The 22,483-nt window shown below is 40.1% G+C and overlaps 1 protein-coding gene across 1 annotated transcript in view; it reads right to left on the bottom strand.

Annotated features, from left to right (window-relative positions):
* UTP20 (UTP20, small subunit processome component) overlaps positions 1 to 22,483 on the bottom strand; it is a 100,588-nt gene that overhangs the window by 6,000 nt on the left and 72,105 nt on the right. Inside the window, 14 exon segments of the mRNA XM_018556648.1 lie at positions 1,835 to 2,077; positions 2,917 to 2,988; positions 3,371 to 3,564; positions 7,427 to 7,559; positions 7,645 to 7,776; positions 8,672 to 8,854; positions 9,253 to 9,322; positions 13,227 to 13,306; positions 14,815 to 14,925; positions 15,628 to 15,756; positions 15,844 to 16,014; positions 18,408 to 18,524; positions 19,965 to 20,112; positions 21,553 to 21,719. Of these exon segments, the coding sequence (XP_018412150.1) occupies positions 1,835 to 2,077; positions 2,917 to 2,988; positions 3,371 to 3,564; positions 7,427 to 7,559; positions 7,645 to 7,776; positions 8,672 to 8,854; positions 9,253 to 9,322; positions 13,227 to 13,306; positions 14,815 to 14,925; positions 15,628 to 15,756; positions 15,844 to 16,014; positions 18,408 to 18,524; positions 19,965 to 20,112; positions 21,553 to 21,719 (1,950 nt within the window).

The following is a 22,483-nucleotide window of genomic DNA, read 5'->3' as shown; positions in this document are numbered from 1 at the left end:
CTCCATACTTGTTTTAGGTCATTGACACAAAAGGTACCGGGCCATAGGTATAGCCAGGCAACTAGCATTTGCAGGAGGAAAGGTAAGCAATGACAGCCATGCTATTTCTCTCAGTGCACGTTTCCTTTTTTAAAGAAATTTTATATTTTTTTAGTAGTAGATCAAAACGTATTTTCTGCTGATCTTCCTGTGAAAAATCTCAACATCAACACTTTCTTAGTCACTAACCTCGAACACGTATGCAGCCAATGAAATCAGAAGTTTTGATTAATTGTTCCAAGTCAGTGGCTCAGAAATTAACTGAAGCCAGTGACAAGCCAGGCAACTAGCTTTTTCGGAAAGAGATTACCAATGGCGGTATATATATTACTGCTATGGCGAGTCTCCTTTCAGCAAAAGAGGGTTGTTGTATTCAATTACAGTAACCAAATTAAGTATTCCAGAATCTGAAAAGGGACATGAGAGTTGGAGGCTCAGTAGGTATAGTGTGCCATTGCATGTTTACGCTATTACAATAACATGTAGAATGCGTTCTATTAAATAGCAAATACATAGAGGTCAAAGTGCCCTATACTAAATGTACATGTTATTAGTATTTTCCCTATTTGGATATTAGCTGTTTTTCATATCAAGTATGACCCTTAGTAGTCCTATTAGTAACATAGTATGGGTCTGAGGAGTGGGGATTCTGTTACCCTCCAGTTACTTAGAGACTAGGATACCCAGCATGAGCTTCAAGTGATGTCATATGCCTGCCCAATACCTTATAGTATTTGTCCAGGATTCTTGCATACCATTATAGCATGCATCTAGGGTTTCTACATACCCTTACATTATGTGTCCAGGATTCTTACATAGCCTTATAGTATGTTTCCAGGGTTCATACATACCCTATAGCCTTGGTTCTCAACTGGTGGGTCGCCGCATTCCTTCCACTTTTCTAGGTGACAGGCTCCTCTGCCTTCCCCTAGCGCAGCACTGTCAGTTCTCTCGCCAAGCAGCCATTCAAAATATTCTGCCCGGCGCTGATTGTCAGCTTGATGTGGGACGAGGCTATGGCCGCAAGGGAGCTCCATCCATACATGCATTGCTTACAGCTCACTCTCGTGTCCTGTAGAGGTGCCAGGACCTGGGTGACGCATCATTCTGCCTCCCAGGACATCTACAGGGCACACAAAGGAGCTGTACAAGCAATGCACATATGGATGGAGCTGTACAAGCAATGCACATATGAATCACAGCACAGCAGAAGATCCACTCCAGTTCTCATAAGGTAGGGAGACAAAAATTAGAAATGTTTGCATTGTACCACGCAGTCACACCTACCATGCATTCTGGTGTGGGAGGTGTGTTGCCATGTATTTGAATGGTACACCAAATGCACCTCCCACCCACAGTTCGTACGCCCGCCCCGGACCACGTGGTACCCTAATGCCGTGCATTTCATTGCAGCGTGACTTGGGTCGCGACTTAATGACCAAGGACAAATGTGGCTCCTGAGGTTACAGAGGTTGAGAACCACTGCCCTATACTGTCTATCCAAGGATCTTGCATAACCTTATAGTATATGGCCAGGTAACTTGCTGCAGTGAGATCAACTGAGAAACATTTTGAATGGCTGTATTGGAATCCTGCACTTTCCTCATCTTACCACAGTACTGAATAAGCTCAACAAGTAAAACAAGCAATCATATTGAACAGAATGTTTTGAACATTGATTCATCAGTTTCTGCCCATTAACAATATAATATATATGGAATCATTAGTTGAAATTATGCGCTTCTTCCTATTTCTTGCTAAATATTAGTAAACCTCTATAAACAGTCTGACTCACTTTTAGAGGAATTTTAGGAGAATGGGCAGCTTCTTTTTTGGCAAGTATTGACAATTTTCTCATGAGCCACATCAAAGTGGCACCTTTCTCTTCTTCCTTCTGATTGTCAGCATCTTCCTCATCTCCAGAAGCCTCCTGCTCAACGCTTTCCAGATCTTTTTCCTCAGGGTGATTTTCTGTATTCTGTGGCTCGGGATGGAGGAGGTAAATAACTTTGGCTACAAACAGCAAATTCTTTACTACCTAGAAAACAGGAATGTTCAGGGTTAAGGATTCAGGGCTAAATCTCCTACATAATCATGATATTGTTAGGAATTGCAAGCACTAATTATGTAAAAGAAAACAGTCTAAAGTTTTTTTTACTGTTTTACCTGTTATCTGACAGCAAGGCTACCTACACCTAGGCTCAAACCTACCACGAGTACATGGAGAAATAGTTTCATCACCTATTCCTAGGGTATCGTTCACTCCCATCACAGTAGGTATGTGCTGTCTCTAGAAGCACATTGGGTGATGTGACCATGAGCTCACTAAACCTCTGTTTTCACTACAGAGATGCTCCAAGCATGTAGAGCGTTTATATATAACTATAAACACATTGTGGCATTTATACCTCTGCAGGCATAGAAGAAATCCACAGCACTAAACACAATTTGGTCATTGAAGAGCGTTAGGATTCTCACATTTATTGTACTGTTGGTTGTGAATGAAGTGGCCCTAGAATTCTCTGTAAAAAGTCATGCCAGGCTTACTAAATAAGTGCACTGCAGTTTCCAGATGACACTGAGATGCACAAAAAACTCCTGAGAACGACTGTATTGCAGTAGCTAACAAGGCTGAACGTTTTGCTTTACTAAAAGTAAACCTGTAAAGATAGATATAAGGGGTGATACAATTGGTGACCTCCTTCTTAAAAAGTTTAGTGTCTGGACTTCTATTCTGATCCAGTGGCTTGAATACCTATTGAGTCACTGCACAGGAGCAAGAATGCAGAGTCCTGCATCTGCATACTTTTACCAGGTCAAGGTTAGCATTAGAGCATTTTAGGAAGGGGAAGTCAGCAATGGCCTTCTTTTAAATACCTGTTCTCCCAGGTTCTGGTCAAGAAATTTTGACTGTAGCTGATGGCAAAAAGCAAAAGCAAGATCTTTCATCTGTGAATACAATGGAATGATTAAACAATAAGTATATCAAATTAAAGGATCAAAACAAAAGCACACTCAGGTTAATGCAAGGTATAATATGCAATATTCTAATATTAATATTGCCAAATGTACAGCATTGGTTTAGAAAACTAGATTTAAACAGCATTTTTGCAGCAACATTCTGGCTGTATGTTGATCATATAATTATAACACAAACAGAAGAAAGACATTTGTTATTTAGAACAGCAATGTAGCAATAAATGCCTTCAAATTTGGGTTGTGTAATGATAACAGGAATACCATGCTATATTTTACATGTATTTTTCCTTCTTAATTAGTTATGGTCCAGTAACATAAGATGTCTGTGTGAAAGAACCACGTATCCGATTACCTTGCTGTCCAGATTTTCCACTAGGTACACTTCAGAGGCCTGTGTCTGGGCCTTCTTTGACTTCTTTGTCTTTTGGCCCATCCATTTATTCACAAGTTCTTCAGGTTTTTGAAGGGAAAACAACAATCCAAAAATTTGGGATGCTGTCAGCCAGACCCAACTATGGGGGTACCTCAAATGGGACTGAACATGCGCTAGAATAAGAAACAGATCAAATCTATTCAGTACACATTACATTATAAACAGTAGCCCACTAGCTTATGTGCCAACTGCTATGACTAACTAGAACACCCAACACATTCTACATAGTTCTTGTACTGCTATTGGGGCCTCTTCACTGGTTCAGATTAACACTTTCTTTCAGTTGCTGTATTAAAAAGTATTCTGTAAAGCCTCTGTGTTCCTGTCTATCAGTACTTGTGCTGACTCTGTAAAACCAGAATCAAGGGAAGCATGCAGAAGGCAATTAGTGTGACTCCTGCTCTTGTAATCAGTGGAATCCAAATAATTAATTTCAGGCTAAACGATTTTGCTCTATCCAGGTTTTTGTATAAATATCAGACACCAAATGATGTTCACATTTTGAAGTAGGCTGTACCTACTGTATAATTTGTGGGAAAATCTTTTTCGGTTTTGTTTATTTTTCCATTTACCAACACATAGTGAGAAAAAAAAAATACATACATACATACATACATATATATATATATATGTATATATATATATATATATGTGTGTATATATGTATGTGTATATATATATACACACATTTTGTAATAATTTAAACATAACTGATATATAGGTGTAATGGAAAAACTCTTGGCATAAAACAGAACAGTGGGCAAACATCCAAACCACTCTAGGGATTAGGCACTTAAGAAAAATGCAAATGCTATAAAGTGAGGGTATTTTCAAAAGTAATGAAACTTATAGTTTTGATTTATCAATTAACAAACTACACAGTGCGTAAACAGAAATGTATCTAAATCAAGTGAATATTTGGTGTGTCCACCCCTGGCTTTAAAACTGCATCAATTCTCCCACGTACACTTGCACACGTTAAAAGATTTTGCAGCTATATGGTTGAATGCATGAATAAACAATTATACCAAACAGGTATTGATGAACAATAAGATAACATGTAGGTTAGAATGCAATCATTAAATCAAACAGAATCAGCCATGTAGGAGGAATGACAATGGGTGAGAAAAGTCGAGTTCTACCAAGGCTGGCCAAACACCTATGAATTCTTTGCGTTCAACCCGTGGGCTGAATGAAAAAAACCACGATGCGATTCCTCCATGAACACAAACAGCGTGTCGATCGAGGAATAACTGCTGCTCACATTGTATTCTTACAGGTGCTGCCGGCACCTGTCAGAATACCCGATCAGAGCGCGCAGCTCATTCCTCGATCAGCTGATCGAGGAATGCCGGCTGAAAGGGAGTTGACAGCCCCCCACACTGCGAATTTCGGCTGGTACATTAAACAGCGGTTGAAATTCGGCCAGTATATGGGCACCTTAACAAATAGTGGTTGCTGAAAACAGCCTAATGTAAGTAATCTTGCACAATGGCAGAACTGAGCAAAGCAACAAGCTCTTCTGTAGAAGCACAAAGAACCCCTGCAATTGTCTTCAATTACTCTAGCCCACACCATGGCACTGCTACATATACACAGTTCTATAGGTTATGTATGCTGACTGAGTAAAGATGACTTATAGATTCCCTATGAGCATATCCTCAAATTAAACAAAAAAATGCAGTGGCTGGCCAGTGAAACAGTATATGAAAGACACATCATGCCGGCTTCCCTTCGCAATCAGAAGATATCTAGTGGCACATCAGCTCAGACTTGTCATAAACCAGTGGGACCCTGAAACACCCATATAAAAAGTCTGAAAAAGTTTGGTCACAGGTGGTCTTCATGGAAGACTTGTGGCTTAAAAGCTATCTGATGTGGAAGCAAGGCCAAGATACTCCCCTATGTATTAAAACACAGAAACTGGTGTTGAGAAAAATAGCCACATGGGTTCTGGACTGGCTGACACCAAATTTGAAATATGCAGGTGTCACAGAATGCAGTTTGTTCACAGAGGCCTGGAGAACAGTACAGGCATGAGTGTCTCCAGGCAAAAGTGAAGCATGGTGGATGTTCCTTGTAGCTTTGGGCCTGCATTTCTGCACATGGATCATGGGATTTGTCTCCTCAATGCTAAAAAGTACAGGCAGACACATTTCTATCAAGCACTATCATCAGGGAGGCATCTGATCGGTCCCAAATTAATTCTACAGCAGGACAAGGACCCCAAACTCACAGCTAAAGTCATAAAGAACTATCTTCAGTGACGAGAACAATGAGTTCTGAAAGAGATGGTATGGCAATCGCAGAGCCCTGATCTAAACATCACTGTGTCTGTCTGGAATTATATAAAGAAATACAAGCAACTGAGGCAACCTAAAGTCATAGAAGCACTCTGGTTAGTTCTCCTAGATGTTTGGACAACCTATATAAACACTGGTAGAACTTATGCTGTTTTAAAAGCAAAAGGGTGAACACACCAAATACTGAATTGATTTAAATGTTGTATGTTGTTAACAGATAAAAAAAACTATTCCTTCAATTATTTTTTCAACCATCTTCACTTCATATATAAATGCAAACTCTATCAGGTAAAAATCACAAAAGCTTTACGGCATGTTTTGTGTGCTTTGCTTGTGTCACAAACTTAATTATTATTGTGTAGGTGTCTTGCTGCACCCCTTACCAGTATAGGATGTTCCTTAAAAACCTGGTGGGTGCTCGTAGTGACCACGGATAGCGCCGTGAAAAAATATAAGTTTGCAAAAGGATGTTACCAGCTCATCATTTAAGTGAAATCAACAAAAGACCATTTATTGATGGAGTACTTTCATTCCAGTACAAGCACTTTCAGGGCCGCGCATGGAAAGCTCTCAGGCTCAGAGCTTCCCATTATGCATTCAAACACCAAATCGTGTAGTTACCATAAAGATGAATGTATATGTCAATTCACAAAGATAATTACATAGGTTATCACTCCTTAAAATATCACTAACTCCTGTAAAGTTTTATGAGGTGTCTATTGAGGAGAGCAGGAAAATCAGCCTGGGAGTAAAGTACAGTGTCATTAAATAAAATATTAATTATTTTTAAAAAATGGGAACGTACAAAATTTTCAAAATACCTATTATATACCTGAGCAATGGTTAAGTTTTTTTAATTTAACATTAAGGCCCCTTTGGCATGGACTTTCCAATCAGGTCCGTCTGACAGTTTTTCAGGCGGACCTGATCGGAAGCCCAATGCTAGTCTATGGGCAGCTGTATGCAAATGGATAGGCATCCGTTTCCATCCAGTTACCCACCGACTACTGCCAGGCTTGGAAAAGCAAACGGATCAGAGATCTGTTTCGTCGGACCTAAACTTGCTGGATTGGGTTTAACCTGATGTAAATGGACACTTGTCCATTTAGATCAAGCTGTCCCATACACAAACATGAGCCAATTAATGTCGGGGTTTTTTCTCCATCGCAAGATGAAGGAAAAAAACTGCACAGACGTAAATGTCACAACAGTGCACAGATTCCCTCCTGATAGGACCATGTGAAAGGGGCCTTATGCACAAAAATGATCAGGGAATCTAGATAACATAATCTAATAATAAGCTAATCGTGAATCTTAATGAGTTGACCTTTATGTGGCTTATCAAGTAACTAATTTCTTATCACAACAATTGTTCTGAAGTGTTTCTGACCACAGTGTCTAATATACAGAGTGAGTCTGTAGAGTGAGAATTCACTAAGCTGCATATGAAATATAACAAGGAAAAAATGAAACCACAAGCATGTAAAAGGTCACATCATAAATGACATGTAAATATTAATTTAATATCACAAAATGTGTAGTCACAGTTTGCTTCATTTAAATTGAAAGTAATTTAAAGCCCAATATACAGCCACATTTTGTATTTTATTTCACGTTAGACTTTAAAGTGATGGGTTCAATACTGCGCCGGAAATTGTAAGAAATGTCTTACCACAAATTTTATGTACAATCTCTCTGTGCTTTGGGAGATGGGTAATATTGCACTCCTTGATGAGCTTGGCAATCAGGGTAAGCAAGCTGAATAGCAGTCTGTCAGCTGCCTTCTCTTCTACCTCTTCTGTCAACTGCAACAAACACACTAAAATTTAGCACTGCACAACAAACTGCAAGGTCTCTCTTGAAACTGTGTGAAGACATTAAGATACTCACATCTTCGAACTGTAAGGGGTCAACCTCCCTTTCAATAGTCACGAGCGTCGCTTCCAACCTGCTCTCAAATTCAACTCCTTCAACGTCAACAAACAAGCCACAGGCCAGGGTACCTAATCTCTTGTGAGCAGACTGAAAAGTGAAAAGAGTCATATATAATGAATGCGTTTAATGTAATTACTAAGGGCACTGTGGCTTGGGCAGGTGCAGCTTCTTTAATTGCGAAAGTAAACTAGCAATTTTATACCTTGCCCCTTTCTCAAATGGTGTTTTCTCCCACCTATCTGATTATCTACAGAAGTGTGTGGATAATCCAAAGGGTTGGACATTGCACAGTGGAAGCTTGATTTTAAATTATAAAGCTTCAACCAAGTAGCTAAATGCAATGTTTAAATACATATTAACATACACAATGTGTATGTAAATAAACAGTTTTCCTTGCCAAAAGTTTTGTCATGCCATTTTGCCAGTCCCATGGTTCAGGCACCCCTTGCCCCTCAGGACAGATCTGGGACCTAAATTTCAGATAAACGACAACCCAGACAAACCCCCAACTTGCTACCTGGACAATAAAGGAGAAGCAGCACACCTATAAGGTGTTGAAAATGGACCGTTGTCAAGCTCGGTGATGCCAACAGGTCTACCCACGGATCGAACTTCAGCAGGAAACGGTCAAAATTCAATGCGTGCATGACCAGCTTCACCCACTGAACATGTTTAGTGTCACTGCTGTAATGTGTCGTATAAGAGTCATGGAAATAATGTTTCCATCAGAGTCTTTTTGTGATAGACTCTTAAAGCCTTAAAGTACGATGTGCCAGCTCAATTTCCAGATACCTGTAAGTACCCTGCAGGGGTCTAGACCCTGCCCTAATTTTCTTTTATTAGGAAAGGCAGGAGACCAAACATTACCAAATATTTAGTAGGGATGCGATTGCTTTGAAAATGTCAAACAAATAACCAATTGGGGTATGGGTTAAGCTTGGTATACACTGTTACTCCTGCTGCAGCTATTGCATTTGCATACCTTTTCATTGCTGATCCACTGGGTAGCCAATGAGAACATTAAGTCCTTCTGCTGCGTGTTGACTTTGCTTAGAAGAGATTTTGCTGCCAAGGCAGCCATCTTCTTACACTTTGTAGAATCGTCGTTGACCATCGCCAAAGCCAGGGGGACAAACATGAGACCACAGAACTGGTTAAGTATTCCCTAAGAAGGAAAAGAGAACATGTTTCACAAATATAACCGTCTACCATCTGGATTGCTATGTTTAGGACATTGCCACCGTTCTGAATCCATCTGAAAGCACTGGGACCCATTACACTGATGACAGTGTACACCAGAAAACATTGTTGTAATCATTTAAACTGTATATTTTTAAGCTCCTTTAAAAATGAGAGGTTCTATCTCCATCTAATAAATAGCACTATTGATTCAATCAAAAAACGGTGAAAACAGATAAGATACCACATGAAACACAAAAGCAAGGAAGCTTTTACTGCGACTGCCTGTGTGGTCATTGGGGCAGGAATTGAGGGGAATCTCCCCAATGGGATTACATATGTCAGTAAAAACACCATTTTAGCTGTAACAAATAAAGGTCTTACTTGTGGGAATGTCTGGAAGAGAAATGCTATCAATTCCAAGGCAGAATCCCGTCCGGTTTCATATTCATAGCTGTATCAATAAAAATTAGATCAATAGGATCACTGTATGACAAAAATAAATATGGTAGTTTAATATTGCTGTGATATATCAAAACTCCTAATATGTCGTTTTTTTTATTGTTGGAAAAATATTTTCCGTTTTACAACTTTAGCATTTGTACAAATGCTACAGATCCTGATGCTAGATATATTTGATGCGACATCTGGAAGTTTAATTCATTGGAAGGAATAACCATAATTTTCATGGCAAGGTATGCTTAAATCTAGCGTTTGATAACACATACACAATATGGCCAAAAGTATTGGGACGCCTGCTTTTACACGAACATGAACTTTAATGGCATCCCAGTCTTAGTCCTTTGGGTTCAATATTGAGTTGGTCCACCCTTTGCCGCTATAACAGCTTCAACTCTTCTGGGAAGGCTGTCCACAAGGTTTAGGAGAGTATCTATGGGAATGTTTGACCATTCTTCCAGAAGCACCTTTGTGAGGTCAGGTACTGATGTTGGACGAGAAGGCCCGGCTCCCAGTCTCTGCTCTAATTTATCCCAAAGGTGTTCTATCGGGTTGAGGTCAGGACTCTGTGCAGGCCAGTCAAGTTCCTCCACCCCAAACTCGCTCATCCATGTCGTTATGGACCTTGCTTTATGTACTGGTGCGTAGTCATGTTGGAACAGGAAGGGACCATCCCCAAACTGTTTCTACAAAGTTTGGAGCATGAAAATGTCCAAAATATCTTGGTATGCTGATGCCTTAAGAGTTCCCTTCACTGGAACTAAGGGGCCAAGCCCAACCCCTGAAAAACAACCCCACACCATAATCCCCCCTCTACCAAACTTTACACTTGGCACAATGCAGTCAGGCAAGTACCGTTCTCCTGGCGACCCCTATACCCAGGCACGTCTATCAGATTGCCAGACAGAGAAGCGTGATTCGTCACTCCAGAGAACACGTCTCCACTTCTCTAGAGTCCAGTGGTGGCGTGATTTACACCACTGCATCCGACGCTTTGCATTGCACTTGGTGATGTAAGGCTTGGATGCAGCTGCTTAGCCATGGAAACCAAAACCTATTTAGAGTTTATGTATTCATTACACTTAACCTTATCCCCATCTTAACTTTCATCTTTATAGTAAGCCTCCTAATCCCCAACTCCAGACTTAAATGTAATTTAACCCTTAACCTCAAAAACTACATTTTCACCTGATATAACGGGTCAACACTTAATGTAGAACCAAATTCAAAAAGAAAAGAATTGTGATGTTATAGGAAATGTTAATTGTGCCCGAAAATGTACATTTAGCCCGGAACGCTTCCTAGAAAACAGCATTTGCTTAGTATGTGAGGCTGCCTAGGCACTCCTGTGCCTATGACCTCATAGCTGTATATCCGCAGTGAGAGATCTAAGACACTGCTACCTCGAAGTGCTGGTTTTAGGAGATTTGGACTAAAACCATATCCAATCAAATAGTTAATTTTTATTTTTAAGAAGAGAAGTCCATTTTCTCTTAAAGCAGTAAGCTAATCACTGATTACTAAACTTCCAATTGATCAGTATAGCCAGTAGTGAAGTGAACCTTTCAATCAACTGATCTGAAGCCGATTAATCGATTATTGAAAAAGTTGACAACTTTTTCAATAATCGATTATAATCGATTATGTCGATTAGTTGTTGCAGCCCTACTTCTATCCTTTCCTATCCAACTTCCTAGAGGCTGAACTTTAACCCCAGAATTCTTCCATATCCACTACTGAAGGAGAGGAGAAAGAGCCATATCAGTAGCTATGGACATGCACGCACCATTATTCACACCTTTTTCTGTTTGCACAGTAACAATAAACAACAGGAAATGTGTTCTAATTGCTTCTAAACTCTACACATAATTGACTTTGCAGTAAAAAACATAATGAATTGATTCTGTGAATATCCATGCGGACATTTACCTATTTGCTTAGCAATTAAATATAAAAGGTATTCCCTAAGTGAATCATAGTGCTAAGTGGTCTAATAAAACTTTGTACAGAGGGGATATGGCTGAAACAAAAATACTGTTTGTTTACTCATTTGAAAGTACGCCTTTGGATGTGTGAGGACAGTCAAGACACAAAACTGTAAAATGTCAAAATATAAAAGCCAATGCAGATGAACAAGGACATAAGACTGTTTTCTGATTCAAACATTTCTGTGCAGACAAGCTGTAAATCTTGCCATATTGAAAATAAATATCTTTCCTCAAAGTGGATCTGTGCTCCGTCCATGCAAAGCAACAGGTTTACCTGAATGCAGACCTTCACAAACTCATACACTGAACTTCCCTTTACTCCAAAGCGGCTCAGTTCAGCTGCCAGTGAAAGCAAAGCCCGCTGTAAGCTACAAGTTACCAAAGTCATAGCTCACACAAGGCTATGGACACCCCATGTGACAGTGCTGACTGGCCAAGCAATCTCACATGGAATAAGACACATGCTTCTCTATACCCAGGAGTACTGGGTATTGTTCTTTTGCTCCCAGGGAGAAATAAAATTGCGAGGGCCATAGGAAAAGTAAGAATATACTGCTTGGAAAGGTTAGGATGACAGGTGGAAGTTGGTTAATAAAGCAAACTTGTTGTTTTGCCCTGAAATAAGCAAAGCAGATGTTTGCTTTATGGCATCAAAAATGAACTAGAGGACCCTTAGTGGTATAATTCATAAACATTGCCTATGGGCAGCCAGTGGTGTTTAGCAAGGTTAAGGGTTGCCCATTTATGCAGATTCCCCATGGGCACGCCTCAGTAGGCAGATCAATCAAGATTGAGAATGGGTCTATTAAGAGTTATGGCTGACAGCTATGGTCTCCCCAAAATTAAACTGGTACTAGAAGCATGTGCTAAGTGCTGAGACATGTGCACTGCTATCATAGGAGCATTCATTTCAGTGCACAAATTAAGAGTATTGGAACCATGCAAACATTTAATTCAATGTCTATAGCCGCTGCAACTGTCCCTAGAGCCTTTATCACTGTCCAGCTACAAGATGCCACTAACCTGACCTATGTGAGAGAAATATGTAGGCTGTAATTACTGGTCGTCTTCTGAGAGTAAGCAGTCAGCAAAGTCAGAATGCTTTATTACTATACACCTTCCAGGTTAGTGAGATTACAATTCGTATGACAGCCAATTACAATTTTCTCATCAATGGAAGCCACAGTATTTTTCCTATTTCAGTATTTTTATTTTAATCTAGCAGACAATGAAGATAGTCAACTAAAATATATCAAAGCTGTAAATGGGTTCATAATTGTGCCATATTTATGCAATAATTTGTCTGCACTAATTAAAAGGAGAACTATGGGGTTAAGGCTTTTCCCCATAGTTCTCCTTAGGGTAACGGGAGGACACAAACTAGCGTCCTTCCGTCACCCTAGGCTCAGTAGACCGCGAGCTGCTGCTCGCGGTATACTGAGACGCCGCAGCTGTAGCGGATCCCGACAATTGTGCCGGGATCCGCCCAGCTGCGTGACTGACAGCTGGCTCTGCCTATCTAGAGGCAGAGCCAGCTGTACCCGCCCCCTACCCCATCCGTTCCGCCAGTCAGCACTGGCGGATCGGAGGGGGGAATCCAGAGAGCCTTGACAGGATCGAGAGGTGAGCGAATGCCGGTATATGTTCGCTCACCTCCCGATCTACTGAGCCGACCTGTGACAGTCTCATTGTCACAGGTCGGCTAGAACTATGAGGTGAGTGAAAAGCACTCACCTCATAGTTCTCCCTTAAAATTGGCATCCAGAAAAAAAATATACATATATTTACCGCAATCAGATATTTACTGTTTTTTTTTTTACACAACACAAAAAAAGGCTAGAATTTGACCAGCTGCTATACGAAATCACATGAAAATAAGAATAGCTGGTTGGAGAAAATAATGCAACTTACTTTAGTTGTGCAATCAAAAACTCCAAGTTCTGTTTCAATTTATCACCGAGAGGATAGTCAAGCAAATATTTCAGGTATATCTGGAAGGACATTTGTGAGACAACCTATTTAATGTTGTAAGCAAATCAAAAAAACTGTGAAACAGAGAATTATGCCTTAGGTAAACGACATGGGAGAATAAAGACTTAGGATGAAAAAACAATACTTAAATACCATAGACTCCAATAGCTGGAACAGGTTACTTTGAGAACGCACATGGTGATACAACGAGCCATAACATTATGACCAGTAAGAAGTGAATACCATTGATTATCTTGTTGCAAAGGCCCCTGTAAGTGGGTGGGATATATTAGGCAGCAAGTGAACATTTTCTCCCTGAAGTTTGGTGTTGGAAGCAGAAAAAACAGACAAGCGTATGGATTTAAACCACTTTGAAGAGGGCCAAATTGTGATGGCTAGATGACTGGGTCAGAGCAACCTCAAAACTGCAGCTCTTGTGGGATATTTTTGGTCTACAGTGGTCAGGACCTAACAAAAGTGGTCCAAAGAAGGAAAATTGGTGAAACGGCAACAGAGTAATGGGCGGCCAAGGATCATTGATTGACGTGGGGAGCGAAGGTTGGGCGGTGTAGTCGGATCCAATAGAAGATATACTGTAGCTCAAAATGTTGAAAAAGTTAATACCGGTTCCAATAGGAAGGTGCCTGAACACACAGTGCATCGCAGTGTTTAGCGTATGGGGCTGCGTAGCCGTAGTCACGGTGCACATGCTGACCCGTGTCCACCACCAGAAACGCCTACAGTGGGCATGCGAGCATCAGAACTGGACCATGGAGCAATGGAAGCAGGTGGCCTGGCCTGATGAATCACATTTTCTTTTACATCATGTGGATGGCCAGGTGCGTTGCTTATGGGACCAGGATGCACTATGGGAGGAAGGCAAGCCGGTGGAGGCAGCGTGATGCTTTGGCCAATGTTCTTCTGGGAGACCTTGGGTCCTACCAATAATGTGGATGTCTCTTTGACATGCACCACCTAACTAAACATTTCTGCTGACCAAGAGGAAACGTTATTTCCCTGATGGCAGTGGCCTCTTTCAACCGGATAATACCACAATATAAAAATGGTTCAAGAATGGTTAGAGGAACACAAAAACTTGCTGACATGGCCTCCAAATCTGAATCCAATCAAACATCTGTGGGATGTGCTGGAAAAACAAGTCTGGTTTATGGCAGCCCTACGTCGCAACTTACAGGATTTACTGTCTTGGTGCCAGATACCACAGCATACCTTCAGAGGTCCAGTGGAGTCCATGCCTAGATGGGTCAGGGCTGTTTTGGTGGCAAAATGGGGACCTACTCAATCTTTGGCAGGTGGTCATAATGTTATGGCTGATCGGTGCATATGCTGGTGTTACTAAGCTATATACACCTTATTTGGACCATCAGCTTGTGTTAAGTACTTTCATTTATGGGAATGCTTTAGCCTTGTAAATATTTCTGTATACACAATGTTTTTTCTTTTCTTTTTAATAGAGAACAAGAACATAAGAATGTTTGATGTATACAGCTGTAGTCTGTCTACTCACCTGTCGACAATGAACTCTCACTTGTTCACTTTGGGCGGTCACTGCTAACTTTGCTACCTTCTCCATGACCTCATCAATCTCGGGAACAATCAGCTTTCTAGATACAACAGCCTTTAAAAATAACAAAACATTACATTTCAGTATTGTGTATTTAGACGACATGGGAATACATTGATTAAAAGAAAATAAAAAGGCACACAACCATAGAAGTAATACTAGCATTATGATTGTGTTTAATATAAACTGCATTTGAATTGACGTAGAGGAGTCAATGTGTCCGCTAAGTTAGCCTAGCTTGCATCATCTATAACAGGCTATGCTGCAGGAAATATCACTATAGATTTCGGTATTTCTACTCTCTCAGGGCCACGATCCCTGGTTCTGAGCATTAATATCTCTCTGAGCTTAGTTCAGCTTCACCAATCCACATGGCAACAGGGCTGGAGCACCACAGCACTGAACCATGTGATCAGTGGCTCAATATGTATACAGAAACACTATGAAAATTCAGATGAATCAGCTTTCATGGAATAATAATAAACTTAAATCAAAAGTAAATGATGTGCACTCCTTATCTTTAGCATAGATACATTTTTCCTGTCCAGTATTACAACATTGCAATCTTATTTTGGATTTACTTGTTTGAAAAATGACAGACTGGTGTAAGGATAGAAATCACCAAACAGCAACATAATGGTTGGTGAATTATTGCAAGACGCACCATAAATTGAAGCATGCTGATTTACATTGTAATAAACACATGTCGAAAGTAGATCCCTTGTGCTGGCCAATGAAGCCGATAGGGGAACTAACCTTTAACAAACCAAATGCAGTGGCTTGCCGTGTAGAATCATACAGATCCTCTTCAGCATAACCCAGCAACACTTGCAGCTGTTTCTCTGTAATTGTTCCCTTCATATGTCGAACCAGTATTGTAACACACTGTAAAAATGGTCAAAAAATGGTTAGTGATATAACATGTGAAAGCTTATATTTGTATGAAGAGTTCTCTAATGACACTTTTCTTACCTTGAAACAGCTAACCACCAAATGAAAATTCTGCCCTCTGGCTGCACCTGCTTTTGCGTAGTCCTTTAACAACAGGAAAAGCTGTTTAATCAGCTCTTCTGTGTTCTTCTCTATAGAGGGTAATGGAAACTTGAGCATCCCGATGAGGGACTGCAGAGCTCCAGTGATGACCTGTATGGAAAGGTAAATGTTCAATATACTGTATCTCAATTTGCAAAACAGATTATGTTTGCTTGCTCCCGAGTACAATATTTTGGCTCCTACATATTCTTTTGCTTTCTTATACCCCCCAAAACAATACTCTGTGGACCTTTAAACAAGAAAAAAAAAACTGGTACCTGAACATCCCTGTAGCAGCCTTCAAACCCATGCCCTTATGGCTGATTCAGAGGTCATGCTACCATGCGGTTCCTAATAAAGGTAAGGGCAGGGTTTTGGATTTTGCTGCAAGTATGTTCAGACACCTTTGGTTACTTGCACTTTAAATTTGCAGCAGTATTTTTTCTCTGGCAGTCTCTTATGTTGCATCTCATATCTTTCATACCATGACATTATAGTCATGTTATGCTAAACATTTAAAACAAATAAAATATACTGGTAGTAATTCTTTTTAAAGCGGTCACACCCAGAGCGACAGATTCTGAAGTGGCACAATTAAGACCTACCTGAATCTGTCACCAAAACTGATGACAGGGCTTTTTTTGTTTTGTTTTTCATTTGCCACAGGACCTTTTACTGGCAAAGACGTGGTGCTGCTCATTTTTCGCCTCGTTAAGTCTGCTTCTAATTTTTCAGTAAATCATTCTTTTACAAACTTCTCTTTGGATGCAAATGCATGTGAGGGTAAGTTATACCACCTGCTAATTCACAATTCATTTGTAAAGAAAACAAAATTACACTATATCCACCATCCTGGCACACAAAGTATATGGTTTGTTACCCCCAAGGCAAAAGGTCTGGGAAACATAAAGGTCCCCCCATAATGCCCTTACCAGCCTATATGCCCTTCAGCATGCAATGGTTGCTTTAAGTGGATTGTCAAAAATAAAGAGTACCCATTTTAAAACACCAGTGCTAAAAGGCTGAGGGCTATGTGGCTACTTGCACCTCAGAAGGGGTGCCATTAGTAAAGCAGCATGCATTTATGTGCGACCCCAGGCAGAATGCTAACCTCTGCCCTGTAATCTAGAAAAGAGGTCCTTGAGAACCCTCTGAAGTATATAGTACCTTCTTTTCCACCTAAGGTTTTTTGTGAATCAAAAACAAAATGGAAATAACCATTTATACATAAGAGTTATACTTTTCCCTTTCCGATAAATGAAGCACATTATTATCACTGATTGCTATGCCATTTAACAGACGTATTTTGTATTACTGCAACCTTATAAATCAGGCACAAGATGTTTTGATAAATACTAGGCTACCTGAAAGCATCACAAGAAAATGGATTTAAAAAAATTAAATTATAATTTATAGTAATTCATGTAAATCAAAGTGGAAGAAACTAAACTTTAAATCACATGATGGTGTTTAAAAAAAAAATGATTAAACAAAATAACCGATATAAGTGATGCCTGCTCTCCCTGATGTGAACATGTTTTAAGGCTATGTTAATTATTTTAGTAGTGTACGTTAAGCAGTGCTGTAGTGATACTAGGTTCATAAGTACTACAATGTCCGAAAAGAGTTGGACAAGTGCAGAAAATGCCCAATAATCTCTTTCAATGCACTGATATTTATTCAGGTAAATTGCAGGGGTGTGGGATTGCCATCGACCAACACCCAGGACATGCAGTTCCGGGCGCCGGGCAGGTGGTCCGTTTCTACATTTAGCCCTGCTGCAGGCAAGCATGGCTAAATGTAGAGCAGGGGAGCTGGTGCTTGTTTTGTACAAGTGATCTGAGCCACCCAGATCACTTGTAGCAGCCTGCTTGTAAATAGTCACGTCAGCTATCTGTTTAAAGGGGCCCGCTGCCACCAATGCATGAGATACGTCCGTGCCATCGAAAGAGTTACAGGGTAAGTTCAGTTTCCTAAGTAATTTGGGAAAATGGAATTACTCACTCAAATCTGGCCCCCTCTCCCTCCCTGCTATACTTACCTTTAGGCAAGAAGTCCTTTCCCTCCACGGCTACAGGTGTACTATCTGTACCCCGCACTGCTGTCCAGGCGACGGTGTTGACCAATGAGAAGCGCTTCTTAGCACGGTTAAATGCAGTTTTGGTTAAAACTATTTTTTGCATCACAAAATAGATTGTTACGAGGAACAAGTAGATTGGACCCCTATTTTAGTATTTTTTTTTATTTTCACACCTCTGATTTGGCACACACTTATACAGAGATTTTATGAGCTTGATACCAAAAAGGAACTCCAGCCACACAGCTACGTGCACAACTACTAAATAAACACACAAAGCTGTAAAGATGAACGAGGCCACAGCAGAGTGATCTCATATGTGCAGTTTGGCAGAGGAACATGAATCATTCAAAGCACACAATAATCCTACTTGAATACTGCTTGTAATAAAACATATGGGATGGACAAGATATATTCATATCCTCACCTTTACATCCATAGACTGCAGGCAGCCAATCAGTATCTGCACAAATGGATCCAGCATTTCTAGCGCATGTTCCTCAGAAGAGTTTACTTTGGATTTTTTCAAACCCATGTGAAGCAGCTGTACCAAGGAAACACACAAATACATTGGCAAAAGATCTAAACACTGAAAGTCTTTATTTCCAATTACTATATTCACCCCATTAAGATGTAGTGGAATGTAGTCACACTATGAGGTATATTTATATAAACATTTGCATAACTATTCATCCAGTGAAACTACATGTACATTTGTTCCATGCAAATTAACCAACTGTTGTAAAAATGTGGCAAAACTGATGAGTATTCCCTCTTCTTGTCAAATGTTCTTAGGCTATTGCAACTTTCTCTTCTATGTAATATCGATCAGTATTTGTCAGTGATATGCATAAAAGGAAATAATGCTGCATTTAACCTGATACTTTTTAATATAAACAAACCATTCCTGATGGCTTAAAAGAGAACTATGGGGTAAGTATTTTTCCCCATAGTTTTCTTAAGGGTCACAGGAGGACATGCTAGCATCCTCCGGTGACCCAAAGCTCAGTATATAGCGAGCTGCAGCTCACGGTATACTGGAGACCACCGAAGCCGGGACAGATCCCGACATTACTGTCGAGATCCACCGAGCTGCGTGAGTGACAGCAGGCTCTGCCTATCTAGAGGCAGAGCCAGCTGTACCCGCCCCCTCCCCCGTCCGTTCCTCCAGTCAGCGCTGGAAGATCAGAGCATGTATTCCCTGCGGGGAGCCGTGACTGACAGTTACCGCTCACTGCAGGGAGACGATCGAGAAGTGAGAGAGCAAGGGTATGCATTTGCTCACTTCCCGATCTATTGAGATGACGTGTGACAGTTTATTGTCACACGTCGGCTCGAACTATGAGGATGAGCGATTTTCATTCACCTCATAGTTCTCCTTTAAATAACTCCAGGGAAAAGTGTTTTAAAAAGCAGCTTGGTTCCAAAAGTTAAGACAAATGAGGTGTATGCCACCTCCTTGTTCGCTGGCTGATATTTCCAATCAACACTTTAATTGATGCCTGGAAGTATAGATATCACTATACTCCATTGCTCCGAAAGGAAACCTTTGGGTCTCTTACATAGCAGCCAAACTGCCTTCCCCTCCTCTCTTTTGTCCATTCACTGAATGCTTTGAATTTCATGAACCCATTACCAAAAAATACAAAGCATTTCTTGAATGGCGTGGCTGGTGTGTAGGAGACCTGCAGGTCTCCTGATCAAAGCCACAGAGTATAGGGATAGCAAGTTTTTCTAATGTAAGAATGAAGAACTAATTTCCTAAATAGAGATATGTTGGCCTTTTATCAGAACGTGTACTAAGTAGATGGGCAGTTTTTGTTATTAGAGCACTTATTGTGAAGGCCGCTATGTAGGCTGCCTAACCAGGCACAAAACTGGATTCTAAAACCAAATGCAAAATTAATTTTTCCTTATGTTTCAAAGATCCAAGTTAAAGAGACACTCAGAGACGAGCAGAACCTTTGTATTGCCTGTCACTAACCTTGAGTCCAGTATCTACAAGAATGTGCATGTTGGTCTTTGTGCTGACAGCTGCTTTGCGACCCCCACGAGGAGGAGGGGGTTGAATTATCAAACAGCTCTGTGGCTGAAGGCGTGGATCTGGAGGGAGCATTTCTGTGTTTTTATTCCTGAAAGGAAGAGAAAAGAATGTTAGGAATATTTATAGTAAAATAAATACTATTGGAAACTACTCCCTCCCTAAAAATGGCAGGTAGAGTAAGCATATAAATGCTGGTCCATGTGTGCTGGGAGCTTGGAAGTATAAGAGTTATCTATGTGCATGAGCAGGATATTAAAAACAACCACAAAGTCTGATCTTAAACTTGATAACAAATTATTTATAAAGCATGGCACGGAATATTCAACCTAATGGATTCATGAACATTACTGAAGAAAAAAAAAAAAAGGAAAAGAAAAGTGAACTGAAAAGAGTATAATAAGGTACAGTAAGGAAATTATTTGATCCAATGCAGATCTTGTATGATAGAGACAGAATATCAACCAGAAATCCCGTAAAAACACATGATACAAATGTTATAAATTGAGTTGCAGTTTAGTGAGTAAAATAAGTATTTGATCCCCTACCAACCAACAATAATTCTGGCTCGCACAGTGGCTATGTGGTACACAGATTAGTCCTGTCAGTTTAAGAAGTTGCTCCTAACGACAACTCAGTATGTATATAAAAGACACCTGTCCACAGAATCTCTTTCTTCCATTCACACCTCACCACCATGGGCAAGACCAAAAAGCTGGACATTAGGGACAAGATTGCTGACATAAATTTAACCTTTTTAAAATGCTTATCTAAACAGTCAAATCATACTCTGCATCCTGGGAATCAAACTTTAAAAGAAACCATTCCTGAGATGTTTCCACTGCTTTTCTCTAAATTCTGCAAATGCTAGTTGTCTGGATGTCATACTGATACAGCTGCTTTAACAGTTTAGGTCAACTGATTCAGAACAAGTATGCAGATCAACACTTCAGAAGCAAGTGGTGTCCCAAAACAGTCAGGTACTAGTAGGGGGTGACCAAAGACAATGTTTTGATGGAGCTCAGTACATCTTTCTCAAGACACATCACTTAATATCCTGTATTATGTAAACTCTGTTGGTGAAGTCGCTATCACTTACATGCAAGTCTGCATAAAACTGACATTACATGCCCACCATGTCATCATGAAAGGGATTCCAGTTTATTCTGTATTATTTATAAATTAGATAATAGAGACAGGCTACCATTTTATAGTGTAGATTGTTAAGCAAATGAGGCTACAACAAGTCTTAAGATCGGATTCACATAATGAACCTGTTTTAGTAATTATCCATAGCCTCACCTGACATGAGCAATCCTGAAGTTATCAAATTCATTTGCAGACCACTGATAATGATTTGTTGGTCTGTAAGAGCTAAGATTATGATAACCATGGTGCGACTACTGCTAAACTTTGAGGAATGAAGGCACAACTCTGTGAAACTGCCCAGCCAACAGCATGATTGAAAGAGGTAACACTAGAGTGATTTCCGTTAACAAGTAAGAAGAAAACCGCTTTAAAAACAACCTACTTGTCTTTCTCTGTGAGGAGTGGAAGGTTTTCACTGATCAGACCATAGCTTAGTAAAAGAATGGATTCTGCCGACATATCTTTATTGGCTACTAAACCAAACACAATCCTACGGAAAGCTTCATGCACTTTGCGAGCAATCTTCAAACTTGTTGTCTTCTCTAAAATCTGCAAATTAAAAGGAAACATATTTTTCTGCTCATTGAACAGCTATAAAAAATATCTTTAAATACTAAAAAAGAAAGAAAAAAAACGGGAAAACTGAAGCCATACGTCAATCTTAAAGCTGAACTTCAGGCTGAACAGGTAAATAACCAGGAAAAAACCTATATGGGAGTTGTTTTACCTGCCAAAGGATTTGTATTGCTGTTCATTCAATTCTCAGATTTCTTTTTCCATTAACCCCTTCGTGACGGGAGACATACACTGTATGTCCAGCCACAAAGGGACCAAATGACTCGTCACGTACACTGTACGTGACGAGTTATTTGCTGCACTAGAAGGCTGCTAACCGCTGAGAATCAGCGGTTAACTTTCAGTAATAGATGTCTAACTATCTAGAGATCCATTACTGAAAGGGTTAACCTTTTTCAGACACCCGATACCTTAATATCGGGTGTCTGAGAGTCACAGCAAAGCAGACACACATGTCGGCTTTTGGGGCATTCTGACAGCTCGTATAGATCGAGAGATATCTCTCTCAAGCTATACTGGCTTTTTTTTTTTTATCTTTTGACTTTCAAGAATAGATACAAAATGTTATGTATTAGACACATAATGTATCTATTCTTGAAAGTAGAATGTTTAAGTTTTCTGAAACATTCACTGACAGCTGAATCCTGAACTGCTGCAGGATCAGTGTCACTAACTTATTATCGGCTGTTCTGAAGTTTGAAGCAGCCTGATAATAAAAAAAAATGTATTAATTTATC

The sequence above is a fragment of the Nanorana parkeri genome, unplaced genomic scaffold (genome assembly GCF_000935625.1).
Source record: "Nanorana parkeri isolate BGI_ZX_2015 unplaced genomic scaffold, ASM93562v1 scaffold244, whole genome shotgun sequence".
In the NCBI taxonomy this organism is placed as follows: domain Eukaryota; kingdom Metazoa; phylum Chordata; class Amphibia; order Anura; family Dicroglossidae; genus Nanorana; species Nanorana parkeri.
The sequence above is the reverse complement of the archived record's forward strand: the minus strand, read 5'-3'. Positions and strand labels throughout refer to the sequence as shown.